The sequence below is a fragment of the Melospiza melodia genome, chromosome 5, assembly GCF_035770615.1.
Source record: "Melospiza melodia melodia isolate bMelMel2 chromosome 5, bMelMel2.pri, whole genome shotgun sequence".
Lineage (NCBI taxonomy): Eukaryota > Metazoa > Chordata > Aves > Passeriformes > Passerellidae > Melospiza > Melospiza melodia.
The window spans coordinates 4,684,173-4,706,084 of NC_086198.1; the positions used below are offsets into that span (position 1 = coordinate 4,684,173).

The window sequence follows — 21,912 nt, forward strand, 5'->3', positions numbered from 1 at the left end:
AAATCACTCCCCATTTTTCAGCGAGCACATTTCATCTAAGAATCAGATACTAAAATCTTCACATTTATCTTCACATGTGCCTTCCACCTGTCCATGTACTACTTGACAAGCAATCCTTAACTCCTTAGCTGAAAAAGACAATACTTTTAGCCTCATAAATACTTGCTTTCCCTATAACAAATACCTGGCCAAATTAGTAAACCAGTATTTAGATTTCTGCTGCATGTCTGAAGAAGGGCCAGACCATCACCTGCTTTGTAGAAATGCTGATCAATTTTGAAACCTTAAAAAGTTTAGAAACACTTCAAAATGCACAGATGAAAGGTACGAAATAGAAAAGGTATGTTTGTCAACATGGAAATTTGGGAAGAGGATTTACAAGCAATCTAAAAGATGAAACTCATGAAACATGCCAGCTCTTCTACAAGGCTGATTACAGTACCAAAACAAGGGGAGAGGAATGGCAATGCAAGGCCAAAGTAAAGTAGAGGATCACACCATTTCTAGGCTGTTCACTTGCTGTAAGACTGTTACAGGATCCTGTCCATCAAAGGTAGGCATCAGCCAAGGCATTACAGCACCATGAGATGTTCCAGCACTATTTTCCTGTACAGGGGATACAAAAGCAATGGCAGAGGAACCTTTCTGAGGTAATCAGTCTCCCACTGAAATCATGAGTCCTGACAGGTTTGATATAAGCAGAGTCCTAGTGCTCATGCCAAAAGAGACCAGGGGGAAATGAAGGCATTTCCTCACTTTGAACTTTTTGTAAGCTTTCCAGGAGGCATGTGAATGCTATAGAGTTATTATAATGTCTTTTCAGGGCAAATATTCTTTGCATAATAATCTGAAAGAATCAAAGCATACAGATTCTTTATGCTGGAAGAAGAGCTTAGGCACAATTACAATATGGTACATAGAATTTCAGGTACATCTTTTACAATTATATTGATTATATTGAATAACAAAGTGCAAGTAATTCCTAATGGATGACAAGGAGATAGATTGTGGCCTCTGTACCTAATTCTGACCTTCAGAATTACCTTGGACATATTTTTAAGGAGATCACAGCTATGATCCAGCTACTGAATCTATGTCTTATGTAAGTTAATCTTTTATACATGAGTAACAAATATACCATCATATAATATTGCTGATTAATTGCATGTGAAGTTATTATTCCAATTCTTCATTAGAAAGAGAATTGTCAGCTTTCTCATCTTACAAAAATGCCTGAGTTTCTTCCTTTTCTCAAGGACTGTGCATACCTAAAACTTCTCCTACCTGAGTTTTGAATCCATTCACATCTTCAAGCACAAGTATCAGCCCCCATTTTGTCAATGGTTCAAACCACCTGGGCAGCATTTCTAATTAATTCTCTCTCTCCCTTTATTTACACTCTCTTTTCTCAGCACTCATCTCACTGCTCCTGCCCCAGTATAGTATTTCTGAATGGTGGTTGGCTTGAAAAAGCACTGGAAAGAGATTATTTTGGAGTATATTGGGGTAGCATAGTATAGGTAGCAATTCCTGCTCTAGCACTTTCTCTGTCTTCACATTTCTTTGTGTTTTCCCCTACAAGGAAGGAAGTGGGAGGAAAGTTACTGATGCTCATTTGTTAGGTTGTAAATGCACTGAGCAGCATTTGCATATTTGCCAGCAGAATCTTGTAAAAAAAAAAAAAAAGATTGGTCTGGGATTATTTTTTTCTCATGTCAATAAAGAAGTTTGGGCTGGAATCTAAAATACAGCACTTGGATGCCAAGCAACCTGGCAAATTCTCATACCAGCAGGTGTTTGAGAAAATAAATAAATTATCAAAACAATTCTCAACAGTCCAGCTTGCAAAAGTGTTAAAAATAACAGATATGCATTGTTATTAAACACTATTTTAAGAGCAGCTAACCAAGACAGATGAAATATGCTAGACACCTTACTTCTGTCAGCTTTCAAAATGTGACTTTTTTTTTTTACACATTGTTTATAGAAACCTGTAGGGATAACACTCACAGGAACGAACAAGACAGTGAGAAGGATTATCCATTCTTAATAAAACACTAACCTGGTCTGAAAACCACTGGGAGACAGATTTCACAGTCCTCCCAAGACATCTCAAACAGTGCTTAGCTACCCTAATGCCCAAGCAACATCTCTCTTGCAACAATTAACACATTATTTCTTGACCTGCTGACAGAATGACCCACACTGTTGTTCCCAGCTCCTTACCATCAGCCTTGTAGGTTTCAGGAAAAGCACAAGATCTTTCCACCAATTTTCTTTCTTTAGAAAGAGTCCAGCAGTTAGGCCATTGTTTCTTCAGAGAAAACACTCTGCACTTTTGATTTAAGCTTATTCTGTAACTTTTCCAACATCTTGGGTCCAAAGCTTTATTGGTTTGTGAATCCCAGTGGCACTATAGGTGAGGCCTTACAAGTGCTGAGAGATGCAGAGGGAATTGCTTTATGATTATTTCATATGACACGCAGGCTTGCATCCCAACAGATTTCTTTTGTCTTTCACTTCAAAAAATTATTACTGTGTGGATTCCTGTCTATGAACAATCCCTTGCAGTAGTACTTAGTCTCTGTTCTACAGAACATCTGCCAGCCAAGTGGTTCTCCCATCCTGAAGGTATGACTTAATTACTGCTACTTTAGAATTGAATTGCAGTTTATTAACTGCAGCTCATGCTCACAAGCCCAGTATATGAAGACTGTAATGCTAATCCCTTCCAGCCAAGTGTTTGTGGCTCCTCCTTGCCTGGCACTGCCAGCAGAAGTTAATAAAACTACTCCAAACATTCAAAGACCTCCATGAAAATACTGACCAGGAGTGGAACCCACATCTCCACAAAACCTCAGCCCCTGGTTGTTTAGCTGGTTCACCTTCCTCTGCATACAGAGCAGTCTGTAATTTTGTTGTTCCTAACAAAATTCTGTTTTTCTTTGCAGTATAACACAACATGCAATGCAAGTGAAAGGCAATGTATATTCTAAAATTGCCAAATTTATCACTCCATTTGTTAAGACACAAAACACTCACTCATGTGTTACATAAAAGGCTGTTCTCCCTAGTGCATCTGAAAATCCTCACCATTCAATCCTTTAGGTTGCAAAAGACCTTTCAGATCATAAGAGTCCAATCACAATGCTATGGCTGCTTCAGCTTTTACTAAGTGGAATACTTACATTGATTGAAACCTTATATGAAGACAAACTTATGAGAAGTTTGGTTTGCCTCCAAGGCTGGAATTTCAAAAAAGTTCATTATGTTAATAAAGGTGCAAGTGATAATGGCACACTAATCAAAATCAGTAAATAGGCAAGGGCTGAAACATTCTTTCACATAATGGAAGCAGGTAACTTCTGTTTTCACTGTTTGGTGACATTAATGCAGTAATACTGAGTAACTGCTGACAATTAGCCAGAAGATGGAGCAGAGGTCTTGTAAGAAAATCACTCCCTGATGGCAAAATATTGAAAATTCAATTACACTCTGTTTATTACAGGCCTACATTAGGAACTGCATTCATAATAAAGACCTTGATAATATACAAATTAATCACAGCACAGGGGAGTGCTTTGCTAACTTTTTTACTCCTAGATGCATTCTTCAATATTGAGTTTTTAATATATCCAGACACATCAAAATGCTTTCTATAAAGCTTTTCAATTAAAATTCCTTAAATACAGTAGTATGATATGCGAATAATGTTCTAAAAGACTAGATAATTCTATTACAGGTCTTTGAATAAAACAAGGTGTAGATCCTAATTTTTAAATATCCTTCAGGAATTCTCCAGATCTTAGAATTCCTATTTGTGTTTCTATGAAGCATGTTCTCATGCAAACATCATGAAAGTCACATAGGCTAGAGAACTAAATAGTTTCTGCATATATTCACATTTACATATGAGAATACTTCATTTCCACATGAAAAAAAGCCAGCCACTCGAAAGCAAGCATATCCAATTTCTGCAGATCAGTTTGAAGTGATTGAATAATCTAGTTCCTACTGTATAAGTTATAGCAATTATACAAAATGCTCCCAAGAAGAGTAGGTAGTTATAAATTCATGCTATGACAATGTGTATTGGATACTGCTGAATAATTTAGTTTCTGAATGAATATAGTCAGCACTTTATTTAGACTTTTAATAGTCCATTGCCTACTTTAAAGACTTCTAGCTGCAAGTTCTTCAGCATAAAGGCTTTAAACTGATGTATTTCAAATCTATCTATATGCTTACTGATTTTAATTGCATATTTCCAGGGAAAGCAGTAAGACCTAAAGTGGAATAAAACAGTCCATTGTCTTCACGTTTAATTTAGCCATATATGTTACTTAGAAAATGCAAACTCTAGGAAAAAAGTACTAAGCACACTATTCCACAGGTTAGCTGTCTCCAATTTTGTTTGAGGGAGATTCCTATGGAAACCTGGTGTCAGAGTTTCACCATCAGCTACTGCAGATGTGAAACTAGCTCCTGCCTGGCTAGGTTCTGTGTTACAGAAACTCTCTTTGGATCCAAACATTCCAAATCTCACTTGCAAAATCCATCTACTTTAGGGAAGAAGTCTCATGATTGCTGAAAAGGGATTCCCTGAATCTGCAAAGCACAGTAACTTGCAGTGCTGCTCCAGCCACTGACATTTAAGGTAAGCCCAAAAGACTGGATCAGACTGGATCTTGGTTCTGAAGAATATGCCCCAAACACAACACACAATTGCCCAAGAGGTAATTGATGATATCTCTGGTATTTAAAATTTTCTGGAACCAGAACCCTGCAGCCTTGCCCAGCTAAGCTTAGACAATCCTTGACAATTATGAAAAAAAAAAAACAAAAACAAAACAACACAGAAAGAAGAAATTATTAATCTGGTGTTCTCTTCTGTGGCCAATGAATCTCTCATTCTGCCCAGAAACCCCTTCAACAGCCACACCTAAGTCATCATTTAACTACTGTGAAAATGCAGAACCCATGGAAATAGAGTTTATATGATAAGATCTCCTTTGAGCCAGACTCCTTCCTAGCAAAGATGAAATGAATCAATGTCACATCCTTTTAGCTTAAAAGTGTGTTGTTTTTTGAGACTTCTTCTCTGAAGTAAGGCATAAAAATGAGATGCAGAGCACTTTGTGGGATAGTCTGACAAAGTACAAAAACTGGAAGAAAGACTTGTGCTCGTCCCAACATCACTCCCCTTGTATCTGCAAGTTTCTCAGCCTGCCTAGTGCATTTGATGTGAACAGTCACAACCAGGGAAAAAACCAAAATCTCCACACATTCATGGCATCCAGCCACCAAGCTGCACCTTCCTCCATTAAATCATTCTGATCCATAATATCAGTCTGTTCAGGTGGTACCTGGAAAGGCAGTACACAAACTCAAGCCAAATCTGTAGATGTTAGGAGTGAAGTCTTGAAAGCTGCAATACATATGCAAGCATGATTTCACATCTCCAGCTGTCCATATTCACAGGACTGCACTTTTTTCCTCTCCCAGTCTGCTGATGGGTGATGGCTCCAAGCAAGTTCTATAATTTAGAACAGTATGAGTTGATATGTTACAGCTTTCATGAGATCCTAGTTGATGCAGCATGCTTCACATGAATTCTGGCAATGTCAGACAATCTGCATAAGGATTTGGTCCCTCCTCAAGCCCATTTCCACAACTGATATTTGTAATGCTTGGCTGTCTGGAAAATCCTTTTATTCCTGTGTCCCCTGTCACATGCCATGCAGTGAAATTGCAAATGCAATACTTCTTGCAGAAGTGAGCCTTGCCAGCTAAAAAGCTGTGCACCAGAGGAGTCTGAAGAATGGAAGCACCAAAATGAGAAGTGCTAATAAGAAATGTATGGATTTATTGACTCTTTTCAAATGTAGACACCTGACAGGCTAAAGTCATCCTACATTTCAGAATGAGAAAATACTATCAACACAAGCACTTTCTCTTGAATTCTGCTGTGTCATCCTCACAGCTGCAAAACAAATGAGGCCACTTCTGGTTACAACCAGCTCTGAAGAGCTCCTGGGGAGGTTCTGCAGAGAAAATACAGCACAGCAGACATGTCTGGTATGGTGTCAGAGCAGAGAGCAGAGAAAGGCGATGCTCTGACCAGACAGGGCTGCTACCTGCACCTGGTTAACCCTGGCTTTGCTCTCCACACTTTCAGCTATCAAATTTAGGGCAGACATTTCCTTGCTCTACAACAGACCAACTCATCTGGGGGAGAGAACAAACATGGGCTGCAGTGATACACGTGCGTCCAGCACACATAATGGCAGGTGTTCTAGTGCCAGCAGCTGCTTCAGCTGTGCCAATGCTACATGACTGGTAGGAGGCTGGTAGAATTGGACCTTCTGTCACCGTGGAATTTAGAGGCTTTTCCTTTTCCTTAATCCACTGCAGGAAAGGAGTAAATCTCCATCCAATGTCCCTGCAAGGTTGAGTGTGCTTCCTCCTGCTACGCACCTATGACTCCAAAAGTGCAAGCATCTGCCTGCATTTCCAACAATCAGTGGCTGACTGTAATGTGGCACATTCATTTTGTGCAAGAATGGAATCTGGCTGGTCTACCTGATAACAGCCTGTTGCCATGATTTTGGTGGAATGGGAGAAGAGTGGAGGAAAGGCCATTGATTCATTTAGATGTGATGAGACTGGTTCAGAGAGTTACATGGAGTTGATTTCACTCCTCTCCCTTATGCTTTGTGCATCCTACAGGAAAATATCAAGCACACTGAGAGAGGCAGTATGAGCAGCTCTCCAAAACAGGAGATGGAGACACTTGTGCCTGTTTCCCAAAAAAAGAAAATTAATCTGAATCGATAAAATTTGAAGCCTCAGGTTGAAGAGCCCTGAATAAGAGATAAGAGAAAATGTAAAAATGGTATTGTAGAGGAGTGTGAAAAATATCTAAGAACTTGATCTAAGAGTACTGATATAATAAAAAAATCAAAATAATTAATTCAGGAAGTACATAGCAATTTAGCCAAAGCCTGTACCATCTCAGCTGTCTGTAGTCTGCTGTAATGGGAGGTGCAGGTAACTGAAGAAAGGGCAGTAACACAACCTCTGCTTTTTTACTCCAGTACAAGTAGATAAAGAACACATTTCCAGTAATAGCAATTAGCAATACACTTTAAGAACGTACAAAAATAGTCGCATTTATTCAGAATGTGCATACCCAAGCATCTTAAAATTCTTATAATTTGTGTATCTCATCTGAAATTACAAGAAATTGTCTAGGTTTTTGCACCCAACTGGGTATTTTTAATTGTATAAAATTTAGAGAGATTATTTGCAGGATTCAGAAGCACTTCTAAGTTTATACAAGGTAGGGCTACTGCAAATGTATTTTGATTTTATATGTATTTATGCACACACACACACATATATATCAAAAATATTCCCAACTGTTTCAAGTCTAACAAGTTAAAAAGGCAGAGTTAATAAATTTGATGGAAAATAAGCAGTATGATGCTCATTTTTAAGTAGGAAAACAAAACCAGAAAAATTAAGCAGTGTGCAAATGCAGATACAGCAAATTAGTGACCAAATCAAGATTTCATTGAAGTGTCTCTTACTTCAAAGCAAATGCTTTGAAGGCTTCCCACATGTAAAGTTCAGAAGAAATTGATAAGCAGAATGAAAGACACTGGAACTGGAGTTTAGCTGAGCTAAGAGTTGTGCCTTAGTAATTACAAGTGATCAGCACACAGAGTCCAAGGGGTCTAACTGGAACTCACAGCAGAATACTCAGCACCAATCCAGGACTAAATTTAATGGACATAATGAGCCATTATCATCACATCCAGGAGCATGGTACATTTTCTTTGATTATTTCCACAGACTATCCAAAACTCAAGTCCACTTAGCTTGTGAAGTCTGATGAGAGCACAGCCTGAGGTAATACAGACACAAAAACAACTCATAAAAGATTAGGTCAGCTTGATTTAACAAGGAAAAATAAAGTAGAACCACACTGGAAAAAAAGACTGTGGGTTTTCGGGAGGGGAAGGATTTGGCTTATTTTGTTGTTTGGGGTTTTTTTATTTTTTGTTTGTTTCTTAAGGCAAAACAGTATAATCACACATTTGGATAAAAACATATTACACTGTCTGGCCTTTTTACAGGTTCTGGGAAAAACCACCACAGCTCCATAAAAGCAGAATCAGACAGCATGATAGAAACACATTCAGAAAGCCTTTTTTTTTTTTTTTTTTTTTTTTAAATATGACTGGGAAATGCTTGTTCCCGTACCTTAAAACATACAAAACTCTACTTTAAAATCAAAAAGAAAACTGGATTTTCAAATAGTCAAAACTAAATGGTTACTTCAAATTCATATTATAAATTCTGGGGTAACCAGAATCAGTAGGGAAACTGTTCCCCATGAGAGATTTTCTCTTGTATGTACCAAACATAGATACTTTTATCATTGAAACAACAGAGAAATCCCTCAGTTCAATTAACTCTCCAGCTTCAACAAAAGTACATTGCAGTAGAATCTTTTTTAAAGGAATAATTTATCAGAATTCTCTTTAATGCTTTTTTATAACATTGAAATAACTCAGAAAAGAGGATGAAAAATTCAATTGTGTAGAGCTGATCAGAGGAACAAAAATCTATTCTGAATGAAGGTAAGCTGATTAACTCTTTTTATAAAAATCAATGCATTTGATACTGCAAAGAACAAAGGATTTGTAAGAAAACTTGAAATGAACTTATTTTAAAAGCAAATTGCTAACTAAAAGTACACAGACTCTGTTACCATATTTTCAATATTGTTATAGTACTTTAAATGTGTTCCCTAAATCCCAGAAGTGCAAAGATGACTCTCTGGATAAGGAAAATGTTGTTAATGTTTACAAAGTGGACACCAGCATTTTCTGGGTAAGTTCCATTAATAGTTTTTTATGCTATGCTACATTTGGGAAAAAGGTAAGAACTCCTACTTTCAAAAATGGATCTGAGCATTTGTAACAACTGAAAATGAATTCTGAAATTCACCTAAGCCACACTTGACAAATACTGCCTTGTATCGTGGGGACTCCAACATTATTCCAGTCTAAGTAATGTTGAAAAATAGCTAAGTTCCAAGTTACTAATCTTTATGAAATCCTAGTAGCAGGAAACAGACAAAAGAATTTTTTTTACCTAGCTGTATTTTTTATGTCATGGGGATTGTTGCATAGGAATAAAAACAGGCACATTAACTCTCTCTTTACTGATTTCTACTCATAGCCTAATGGCCAGCAGATCCCAAAACATCCTAATAAATTGCATTTTGGGATAATACAGGAATACTCATGGGACACTGAAGAGCCTTCAGTCTCAGAAACTCTTACAAACTGTATTCCAGAGGGTTACTACCACTGTGTAAACAAAATCAAAGTCTGCTGATGAACTATCAGATCCTGAAACCTTTAAAACACATTTTCATGTGGATAGGAACTGCCAGTAACCAGCAGGGCTATTTGATACCTTGGAGCTTTTCCTTTGAAACTAAAAATCTTATGGTTACAGATTCTTTCCACTCCACAGTATTGTCCTGCTGTATTTTCATAGCAAAAACCTCAATTTTCAGTAAAATGTAGAAAGCAAAGGAGAAATGTGAGCCCTTTTGTCTGTCCATCCATTTCTTCTTTGCAACTTCTACACACCACAGGACAGATAGAAATTCAGCAAATGCCCTGACTGAATTCTAGGGCAGGGACTTCTGGTAAGATCCCCAATCTTTTGCAGCTGCAGAAGGAATCAGTGAAAGACAGCTGAAGCACAAGACAGCTAATCTAATGAGCAAAGGCAAGCCTGGAACAATGGACTTTTACACTCAGCCCACTTCTATATCAAGACTTCCTGTGAATTCAGTCAACATTTTCGATATTAATTTGATTTTTTTCTGGGAAAGATTTTCAATAGCACTTCAGTGATTTAGAAGCACAAGTCCTATTACAACTCGCGAGGATGTGAGCTCTCAATCTCCGGGGTGATTTTAAAAAAATCTCACTCTACCTGTAAAATGGAAAAACAATCATTGTTTTCTGCCCTCTAACTACACTGATACAAGGGCTAAAAGAATATTCAGCACTGCCCCTGCGTGAACTCCTCACTTTTGCAAGACTCTAGAGGCTAATATACCCTTATCATGACTTCAGGTCAAAAGATTGAGTCTAATGGACCAATGGAAGGAATTAATTTCAGAGCTCAGGACCTTTAATTGAGAACAGATGGTGCCTAGTCCCTATAAATTTAAAGTCTGGGGCCTGTTAACAAAAGCATCTAATCTCATCTCAATTGCCATAAGCAGCCAGGATCCAGCAATATTGAGTTTACAAAACAATATAACAATCTCCTAGAACTCTACAGAAAGCAAACAAGCAGCAAGGACAGTTAATGAATAAGACGTCATCTGCGCTCTGCAGCTAAAGTAGTTAAGGGAAGGAGCAGCAGAATTCCCCACTGAGTGCAGCTTTTAAGCAATTTGAAATAAATCTCCTTCCAGAGCATGCAGCAATCACGCAATGAAGAACTTAGCAGCTTGAACAATCCTAGTTACATCTACATGGAAGGAGACTGGACACTATCTATTTAACCAAGGCCATATTTTTTCGAAGTTATTTTGACCCAGGTATCTTGTAAACCTTGAATATTCCAAAGAAATTCAAAGATTATAAAATAGCTTGATAAATTCAATATTTATCTTCAACAGCAGGAAGAAAAGAATTCTGAAACCTTCTCAAAGAACTAAATTTTCCCTCAAAGTATCACAGACTTCTCACTTTTGCTATTTTTCTTCAAACTGCACAAGTGACCAACATAGTTCAGTGAAACTCACTGCAAAAAGAAATTCAAGTTTTGTAGAGAAACAAAACAACCTAAATTCTTTAGACTGCCCGCCACAGGTGCAGACTGAGACTCCATAGCATTAGTCATCAGCACTTATCCAAAGCAATTTATTTGTAACTTTAAAGTCGTTTATAGAAATATTACATTAATAAAACCCCAGTGACTGGGGGGGAGGGAGGAAAATCAATCTCTCCAGCATACAGTAATTCAGTGGCAGATGTGAAATACCAGAATAACTTTCCCTTGCCCATGCTGCTCATGACTGCACATGTATTCACTGTGAAAATGCTTCAAAGTTTCTAGGTCATTTGAAGAAGAAACAACTGCTCCTCAGCCCTGTATGTTTACTCTAAGAAGACTATGTGTATGACAAAAACCTGTGTAAGAAAAGGTGCTGCAAGGATGACCGTGTATGCATAAATATGGCTATATACACACATTTATGAATCTATTTCACCACAAGGACAAAAAGCAACCATTAAATAGTCAACTAGAAAAACAGCCTGTGGTCTGTCTCTACTTTGCTGTGGCTGACAATCCAGAACCTGGGTTTCCCAGGTCAGTAGCTTCTTTTTCTATTGGGAATACTGAACTAGAGATGGAACTGCTCACATTTTGTCTCAGATGTACCTAGCCAGCAGCCACAGTACCCCAGGCAGGGATTGGGCAGCAGCAGAATGGATCTGGCACAGCAGCTGCAGAGAATCATCAAACTCTCAGAAAACTATTATCTATTATTGATGTTATTACACCAACTATGAGATAGTCACACCTACTAAACATTGGCATATTTGTAATTTAATCCATAATTAATTTACATTGTTCATTCTTCCTAACTAGATGCTGTGGGTTCATAATTGTAAAATCTAAAACAAAAAGAACAAAGAACAAAAACCAGAGTAAGGTAATGATAAGAACTTTGCAAATTTCCATGTTCGATACAGAAACCTGGACTAAACCACAGAAGTATCAAAGGCATTTCCACTGAAATATTTTTAAGTTGTAGTGCAAAAAAACCCCAACAATTATTATTCCTGATTTCAGTGATCTAAAAACCACATTTCTTCTCTACAACATACAGGTGAAAACCATAGATAGCTAAACACCTGACACAATTTAGGAAGGGTATAGTGAATGAAGGGAAGAGTGTGCAATAAAAATGAAAGCCACAGCTTCTTAACAAGCATTTCTTTCCTGAGATTTCAGACTTCATCCTCTTCTTACCTTAAATGAAGGAAAAAAAACCCCTTAAATTTTGCCAACAGATCAGGCAGCATATTATTGAGACCCAGAACAGTTCTGGCTAGAAATTTAATTTTATGCTGAATCCTCACCTGTATCAAAGAAAAAAACCTTTATCCAAAAAACACCAAAGTAAGTCTTTACATGGCTTTAATAGGAGTTAAAGAACTATCTATTCCAAAAGCTTTTGCAGCTTTTTGTAAAAAAAAAAAATCTTGACAAATTTTCTCCAGCTGTTATTTGACCAACATACAAATGCTGTTACCTATAATTATTATTGATACTCTTACAATTGCACAGCTTATATTTACTTTAAAGTTGAAATCATTATTAGATTATTTCTCAATCTGACATAATTATACAAGGAAATGCAATTAAAATCTTATTTCACATCAAAATTAGATTAAGCTTAAAAAACACCTTTAAAACAACTGAATATGAATAATCCTACTTTTTATATAGGATCACTACTATTTAGACTTTATCTCTGCCATTCAGTTGGTATTAGCTGATGAATACATAAATTTCTGTGAGTGTATACACACCCTGACCCTGGTTTTGACATACCTATACAGGAAAGTAGGGAAGCAGTAGCTGAGGATCTTGCTTTCTAATGATAACCAGATAATCTCACAGCTTTGACAGATTTTTTTTCCTTCTTTTTATTTCAGTAATAATTATGTCAATAAGCCTGATTCAGCAAATTTGCTGCTCTCTAATTCATTAATTAAAACAATTTACTGCTACCACTGTGATTTTTCAAGGACATCAAAACCACATTCCAAATCAAAACATCAGATCATCAGTTCACAGATGTGCAAAGCATACATTACTCTTATGGCACCCTCACATATAAAGCCTTGCACATCCAGAAGAGCACATATGGTTTAGACGAAATGAACAGCAATATTTTTATATCAAAATTAAAATAAGAAGAAAAAAGTCTATAAAAAGTTAACCATTTCCAGTTAGAAGAGAAAAACAATATTAGTATTATATTAAATTGCAGAGCAACATTTTTATGGCCTTAATTTTATCAACATGCTTCCTGCTGACTAATTTTTGGGTTGAATAAGACACTTGACTCACAAAAAACAAAACCAGAAAGGAACTTAAGAATTTATATTGTGCTGCACCCACTTTGTGATGGACTGACAGCAACTACAGCAGCACTTAAAAATTGTCTTGGAAAATACACTAGATGATTAAATATCCACATGGTCCCCAGCAATCTATTTCTCTGAGTTACTTTAGGAATGCCACTGTCTGAGCTAACTTCAGCTTTTTGCTATTTGCGCTGCTTGCTTCTGGTCCTTTTTGCCATTTGTGGCCTCTGTAACAGCGGCAGTATCCAGACAGGACACACTGGGGGCAACAGCCTGAGCTCTCTCCCAATCTCTTCTAGTGTCTTCTATTTCAAACCTCTGGTTATGCTGGTTAACCTTGTTCTAGCCCTCCAACTGGCTGGCACTGGCCTCAGAATGTAGCCCCAAACCAGTCATGGAGACACCACTCCTGTCCTAGCACTGCACTGAATGCAGCAGCCAGATTATTCCAGTAGTACTCTGTATGTACACAAAGACACATAAATCTGTGGAAGAAACCCTCACATACCACAGCAAACACCACTGCCCAATGACCACTGTGACTCTGAGGTCTACCCAGGAGGAAACAGAAATGTTTCCTGGACATGCAGGATGGGGAAGCCAAAGCTCAGTGATGGTTAAGAAGCCCTTGCTCTGCAGAGGAAGTGGGAGCTTTAAAGAACCACCTCTGCAAGCTGAGCATACACAAATCCAGGGGCCCAGACCTGCAGCATCCACTGGTGCTGGCAGAGATGACCAATGCCATTGAAAGGCCACTGTCTGATTCCTTGAAATGTAATGGCAATGGGGGAAAGTTCCTGCTGACTCTTTAGAAAACAAAGATCATGTTATCTTCAAGATGGGCACGGAACATATGAGGAAGCAGAGGCAGCAGCCCCACCCCAGTCTCCCAGGGAAGATGACAGAACAAATACTGCTGGAGTTATCCTTCATATGCTGGGATAGGCTTCCAGGAAAAGAAAGTGAATGGTAACAGCTAACATGTATTTACCAAAACCAAATCATATCCAAATAACCTGACTGCTTTCTACAAACAGCTAAGTGTCTCAGCAGATAAAGGGTAAGCAGCAGATACTGTTATCCTTGGCTTTAGCAAGGTTTTCAGAGTGAGCTCCCATAGTACCCTGCTAGCCAAGCTGCAGAGAGATGGACTGAATGGGTGAGCTGCAAAGAGCATTTTGTGGAAAACTGGTTGTATGAAGAGGCTGAAAGAGTAGTGTTCTGTAGTGCAAAGAGCAACTCTTGGTCAACATTAATGGCATTCACCAGGAGCCAATATTGGAATGATGTTTTTATGTACTTAACATCTTGAGAATGAGTAAGATGGAATGTGCCCTTACCAAGTTGGTGGATGACACCAAGCTGGAAAGATTGATCAGCACACTGCAGGGCAGGATTACCTTTTGAAGGGATCTCAATAGGCTGTAAGAAGTGGCTGAAAAAAACCTCATGAATTCCAAAGGCAGAGTATCCACAGTAACAGTACTAGCTGGGAGCCCACTGGAAATCACCTTTGTGGTGAAGGAGCTGGGCAGTCAATGCGGACAAGTTCAGCAGTGTGCCCTTTCAACAATAAGCCTAACCACATACTGGGCTCTATTCAGAAGAATGGAGGCAGCATACCCTGGAAAGTGATTAGTCCCTTTTATTCAGCATTTGAAGGCCACATCTAGATGACAATATTCTGTTTGGGGCTTGCCAGTACAACACTGATAAACTGGAATGAATTCAGTGAAGACTGCCCATGGTGACTGGAGTGCTGAAGCATACAAATTGAGAGAGGCTCAGTGAGCCTGAAAGGCAAAATCCAACTTTGGTCTTCCATTACCCAAATCAATGGTCCCAACTGCAGCAAGGGAAGCTCTGATTCGATATAACAGGGAAAAAATTCACAACTAAATTAGTTAAGTACCAGAACAGCTGCCCTGAGATGATGTAGAATGTCTCTTCTTGCTTGTTATAAAGCATAAACTTTTAACAGAATTTTTCCTAGGATGCTTGCCATCTAACTGATTAGAAAGGTTTCTCCTCCCTTCTCTTTGCCCCTTCTAAAGTTGTTCTGTTTGTTCTTACCTTCCAGAACTGTACCCATCATCAATGATTTCTCATGCATGAATCATAAAAAGCCCAGAACCTGCAGACACTCTATACATGCAGGAAAAAAATTATTTATCTAAGCAACCTCTAATCCTTTCTTTAAGAGTATAAATATTAGCTCTGTGATCAGTTACTCAGGTAGCAAATGCTGAAAAAGAAAAACAGTCAGAAGAAAACAGATCAGCAATATAGTCTTCTTTCATTACTACATAATAAATCAACTCCCTCCTTTTATTTAGTATTCATGTTTCAACTCTACTTTTTTACTGATTCTGTCTCAATTTTATTTGTATGTCCAGATCTCCCCAGAGTCTTCCTGAAACATCTTCGTAAGCTCTTCCTCTGAAATTTGACTTTCCTTCCTTCCTTTTTCTGCATGGTGTTTTTTCCCTTAAAACTCAGATTTTTGGAGAAATCCTGAGATATGACAGTTGGTCTTTAAACATCACTTTCACCATTCCTTAACATTAGAAAGATTTATAGACTTAAGAGCCAAGAGCGAATTGTGAGATTTTCTGCTTTCCTTGCAGATCCCAATTCTAATTTCATTGGTGTCAGTGTTGCTAAATCTACAGCTCCTGCACATCAGAAAATTTATCCAAGTGTTGCCAAAGAGCCTCACCCCCTGGCCTGATAGTCTACACCAAACTCCACCATAATTAAGATGGTCCTTTGGAACCTAAGGCCTTTCCTTAACAGCAAGTTCAGTGACACTCAAATCTATGAAACCCAGGAGATCACACAAAATTACTGCAAAAAGATCAGCCCAGCTGTTACCTCTTTGGCTACCACTAGCCAAAGGAATTATGAACCTGATTTTCACTTGCATTAACAATTAGATTGTTAACTGAAATATATCCACAAGACTACTGTGATAATAGAATCTGAAAACTGGCATAACTATAGAAAACTTATAATTTTTTAGAAAACTAGAAATTACTTTTGTTTATGGATTTCTGCTACATGTCTCCGTAACCAAAGAAAGATTTGTACGCCTGCTAAATATTAAATATTATTTCAGAGCTGACTTCTGTCAAAAATAAAACAGATTGATTTCCTGGTCATGAAAATTTTTGGCAGCAAAGCAAGATTTAAGGCATATTGGCAAGCTTAATGAGGAGCAGACAATTGCTATATGGAAATCTGTGGGAAAAAGTGAAGAAATTGTAATTGGTGGTATAGCAGTAAGATGAAGATTAACTCACCAGCTATGTGGCTGGTTTTGATCAGTAGGCTCAGCATTTGGCTAGCAGGTGCAGCTACTATTCAATAGGGTCCATTTAAATAAAGTTTTGTGCCTTAGCATAAAGAAAGATGTTAAATGGGTGAAAGCATGTGACACTACTTCCTGAATTATGTGCATTATTTAATAATGCAGAGTTCAATTATATGCTACAGATGAACTCGGTTAGAGACAACAGATTAAAATGTCTTGGCAAGTATCTTACCAACGTATTTCTTGAGTTTCAGAGATCTGAATGCCAGTAAATTCATCATTCTGGAAGGACAAGACAGTATTAGATTCACAAGAATGCTATCTTCAGAAACTGTCTGGAGTTGGAGAGGAAGCAAGTAGGTGCCCATGCAGTTAATAAAGTGATATTTTCTCCTTATAGGAGCCCTCAGCAATAAACAATCTACCAGCAATATCTACTTTTCTGTATCCATGAAAAATTGGTCTAAGTTTCAAACCATTTATCTAACCAATTCAGAATGACTGCCTGAGGCCATGAACTTGACTCCCTCTTTCCCTTTATTCTTTATATTTTGCTATATCCTGATCTCCTCTGGTTTTCTAATAAACACCAATCAGTGCAAAACTTTCACTAAACAAACACAGAAAAAAAGGCCCACCTTCTAATGCCATCAGAGCTACTTTCTGTGTGCCCAGGTAGTTTTTGTGGCAGTCAGCTATGTGGCATGCATGTCTCTGGAGTGCCCCACCCTTTTTCAGAAGCACCATCACTACTGCTTCCAAAGGAGCAGAAGGTGACATGGACTTGACCAAAGACTTTGGTCTGATATGAGTGACTTTCCAGTCAGAATCAATGCCTGACTTTCAGGCCAGCACACAAAAAGCACAAATAAAACCAGTTATATAATTTTACAGGGAGGAATAAACAAATAAATTTAAAACAAAACAAAAAAAAGGTGCTGCACTTCTAGAATTAACTTTCGTGTTTTGCTTATTAACCTTCTGATGTCTCATTAAGTCAGGGATTGCAGTTTAATGGGTTTAAAAAATAATTTAAATATTGAAGTGGATTCTAAGATACCTTAAAAATATATTGACCCTTTAAGCAAATGGGCCATTTGAAGCCTAAGTACGACTTCTAGCTCATACTCTCCTGGAATATTTATCCAGTTTAAAAGACAAGCTTTAGTAATCTTAGAACAGCTTAACAACATAAAATTACTGGCAAGCTTGTAAGAGACAGCCAGCTTGTATTTCAAAGCAACAGCTCCTAGAACAATTACCAACATAAATTTCTTGATGCAGCATTTATGAAATAACTTGCAATGAGAATAGAGAAGAAAAACTGAAAAAGCATGTGCATGCTCAGTGTGCTCCAACTGATACATCACCCTGTACGTGACGCTGGTTGGTTGCCCAGATTAACAGATGCAGGCCCTCCTTCAGGCAGGCTGACATGACAAATCTCTCACAATATGATGCCAAGAGTCATACACGGAACTTCAATGAAGTCAAATATTTCTTTTCAGAATTATTTACTGAGAAATATCCTAAAACAACCTTTGATGTGAGACTACATCTATTAATCCTATGTTTGATATGTGTTCTGGTTTGGTTTTTTTTTTAAGGTCTGCTGGCAGTCACAATATGTTCTTAGTATATTTAAAACTTTCCAACTTGATTATGTGCAATGTTATTTGTTTAAACAAACCTCTAAACCTCCCAAGATTATTTAAAACTTTGAGTCACTTTTGTAGGATTTCAGAAACATACTATTAAGACTTTGACAAATAAAAGGTTAGTATTTTCAACAAACTATTTCTTCTTGCTTATTGTAATTATGCAGCAGAATTACAAGTTTTGCCTTCCTGAGGGATATGCAATCTACAACTATTTCAGAAGAGCAAGTACATTACCGTTGCAAGGAAGGAAAGGAAATGCTATTTTGATGCTGAGCTTCTCCTCCTGCCTAATTGGCAAGAAAGAAAACCCCAAGTACGTTCAGCAAATTGCTAATCCTGAGATCATAAACCCGTATGATGAGTCAAAGTTCTCATCATTTTGACAAGTCCCATTAACTCCAATAAGGCCTGATGATGGCAATGGACTATTTAAACAGTGAGTAGTTTCAATGGGTGAACAGTGGGATTGCTGAAACACTGAGGTCTTTAGGTGAGGGAAGTACAATCTGGTGGTGTTGTGCTTTGCTTATCATCACCAGTTGCTCCTTTTTTACCTTAGAGGCAAACATGCTGCATAGAAATGCATTTACTTGTAAAATAAATTAAACAAAATGCAGTCAGGAATCTTTCCCACACAGCAGAGGGGGATGCAGTATAGAGGACTTGTAACTCTCACTTTGGTTTCAATGCCTTATCAAATTTGTCAGATTTCAACAGGATACTGGCACAGCTGTTAACTTTAGGCCATAAATTAACAAAACTTGCACCTGCAGTTCAGCCCTTTGATTAGAGCACCTGTGCCTGCCAGGGCAATACCGTTTCCCTGGCTTTAAATTGTATTTTCTATTCTATTGTGAACATTAAATGTACTGCGTTCCAATGACGTGTATAAAGCAATTTCTCAGCCAAGTCTTCCATGTTCAGTGGAAACAAAAATTCAGAGAAAAAATACCAAAGAAGATTAAGCTTTTCACCCTTTTAACATCTCCACTGAAACGGCGACCCATGACATGGTCCAAGTTATAGATGTTTCATAACCCTAGGGAACTCTCAAGCCATCAAAATTTCATTAGCTTCACAGCAGTCCCAGTACATTCTTAAATTGGACCACTGGCCTCCCTATTAATAAATAAATCAACTGTAATCCTTTTTAGTGGCTAAACTTTTCGCTGAAGTTGTATCAAACACCAGACATTCCTTCCATAATTTTAATCACTGCAGAATAATGCATTTTTTAACACTTTCACAGTCTTCTCACACATGTAAAAACAAAACACTCTTAACTTTCAGCTGATGGAGGATGTTTTGGCACATTGTAATCAGATAATTTCCTTTTCAAAAAACTGTAAGTATAAAATATATTAAAAAGTATACCAAACCTATGGTAGCTCTGAAGCAGTCACCTCTTTTGTAATGCAAAGATATGACTTCCTATGGAAATAGCATGTGCATGCACGTGCACATAAAAATATATTTTCAAGATCAATCAGCAAGAATTTTACAAGAGGGTCAAGAGAATTTGTTTCACCACAGACCTTTCAAAATCACAGAACTGCTCAACAACTTATTCTAGATTGCTCTGCAGCTGAAATACCAAGCTTTATCACACAGAAACTCCACTGCCAAAAGGTGGTAGGCAAGTACTTCTGTCTTCCTCTTTCAGAACCTGCCTCGGACTCAAAACAAATTCTCCAAGCATGACACAAGACACCTATGAACACTGAGAGCTGCTCAGGTACCATGCAGCATTATATCCAACACAAAAGGAGGGTCCCATTTGAGACAGTGGCTTTGCACAGGTATCTTCATGTAGAAACAGCCACCAGCAGAAAAATAAGTATGAATAACAGCAAATTATAGCTTTGGTTTTGCTTTCTCAAGCTGAAGTTAAAATAATAAACAAGAAGGACTAAACTTCACTGCTTGTAGTTTAAAATAAAAGTGCATTAAGTTTTTAAGCATTTCCATACATACATACCTACATAGCTGTTTCCCACCGTGTGTTACAGTCATTGCTGGAGGATAGCAATAAAATTGCTCTAATTTTTGTACAGCTGAGCAGACAGGTTTAATAAATTTATAAAAAGACATGTAGACATGCAGGCAATAGCCATCACTAATTTTCATTGTTATTCATTTTTCTTTATTCCTCTTTTGGGTTTTTCACATAGAATGTCATGAAATTAATAGAGGAATTAATTGTTTTAATTCTAGCAAAGCTGAAAATCTTCTGCAAATAAAAGTTAAGATTGGTACAGTTAGCATTTAACAACACATTAGATTCTGTTCATAACCTCAAGAGGAGGTAAAAAAAAATTTGAAGAGCTTTAAAAATGAATCAGTCAATTGTATTAACCTATTTCCATTTAAACTCTAAGACTTAACATACAATGGTCATACCCCACATCCTACAAAGCTGCTAAGATTTTTGTTGCAGATTTTAATTGCACAGTAATCCAGTCCCCCAGGCACATCAAAGGCCACATGTCCCTCTTCACCACAATTCCAATTGCTCTCATCAGCTAAGAAGTTTAAAGCACCATCAAATTTCTTTTTCAATCACATAAGCCCTGTTAATAAGCTATTCTTTGAGTTCACTCATCCATTCCAAGATTCTGTAACTTCTCCGAGATGTCTTGAAGAACAGTTTACAATGAAACTTTTGAATGCAAGCTAGCATGGGGAAAAACTTTATCACCACTTAGCTGTACCCCAGAGGGTAACAGGTGACATGGCCTGAGATAACACAGAACTAATCTTTTTTTGTGATTAAACTCTTTCAAAATTACAGCTAAAGCATCATACCCAAAGGTTGTGTTAGTTAGGACTGATACTGAATATTGACTTTTACGGGAAGAGGAGAGAAAAAAAAAAACAGAGAAGGTAAAAAAAAAAAAGAGAAGGCAAATAACTCAAGGCCATTCCCTTAATGATTTAAAATTACTGAGTGTCAGCCAAAACAGCAAATAAACATTCATTTATACATGGGCATATGCACAAGAACTTACCATTTTCACTGTCGGACTTGTTCTCGTGTTCGGTATCAGTCAGAGTGAGGGCTGAGTTGGAACGGCTCGACAGACAGGAACTGCGCCCTGATTTGACCCCCCTGCCCCAAAGTCTCATGGCATGCTCTGGAGACATCACTCCTTCATTTTCAGTATCAGCATCTGACCCTGCACTGATAGAGTAACCTCTGTGGGGGAGCCCCATTTCCGCACAAAATGCCAGTCCTCGACGAGCTGCTGGTTCACAAACTCCTAACTGCCTTAGGGTAAAATTCTGTCCTGATTAGGGGAAAAAAAGATAACAAAAGATGAGAAATTTTTAATTATTTTATTTTAAAGAATTTTAAAGTAAAAAAAAAAAACTCTTCATGTGTACAATTGTCTTAGACATCACATAAGGTGTTTTGTCAAAACTCCACCTGTATTACAATCAAGTGGATTCTTTTGTCTCCAGCTCTTCTCAGCAGTATTTCATCAACTGCTTAAATGCATCAAAAGTGATCCTGGCTAGCAAATAAACAAAATAGAACCTCCTAACTAAGAAAAACCAATTCAGTACATGAAAGGATTTTTAAAAAATATAAACTTTCCCTTTTTTCAAAGAAAAAAAATTTTCCAAGCATAAAAGCACTTAATAAGGTTTTTGTCAGAATTTTTACTTGGTTGGTTTTGGGGAGAGTGTTTTGTTTGTCCTTGTTAGAGGCCAAAGCAAGAGGCTATTTTCC

General features: G+C 37.6%; 1 protein-coding gene across 14 annotated transcripts in view; it reads right to left on the bottom strand.

Annotated features, from left to right (window-relative positions):
- Positions 1 to 21,912, bottom strand: part of TENM3 (teneurin transmembrane protein 3) — a 1,293,822-nt gene that overhangs the window by 278,514 nt on the left and 993,396 nt on the right. For 12 of the 14 annotated variants that reach the window (XM_063156143.1, XM_063156142.1, XM_063156144.1 and 9 more), the window contains one exon: positions 21,188 to 21,466. The exons of the other annotated variants lie outside the window; for them this stretch is intronic. In XM_063156143.1, the coding sequence (XP_063012213.1) occupies positions 21,188 to 21,466 (279 nt within the window). The remainder of the gene's footprint in view (positions 1 to 21,187; positions 21,467 to 21,912) is intronic. 14 annotated transcript variants of the gene reach the window in all.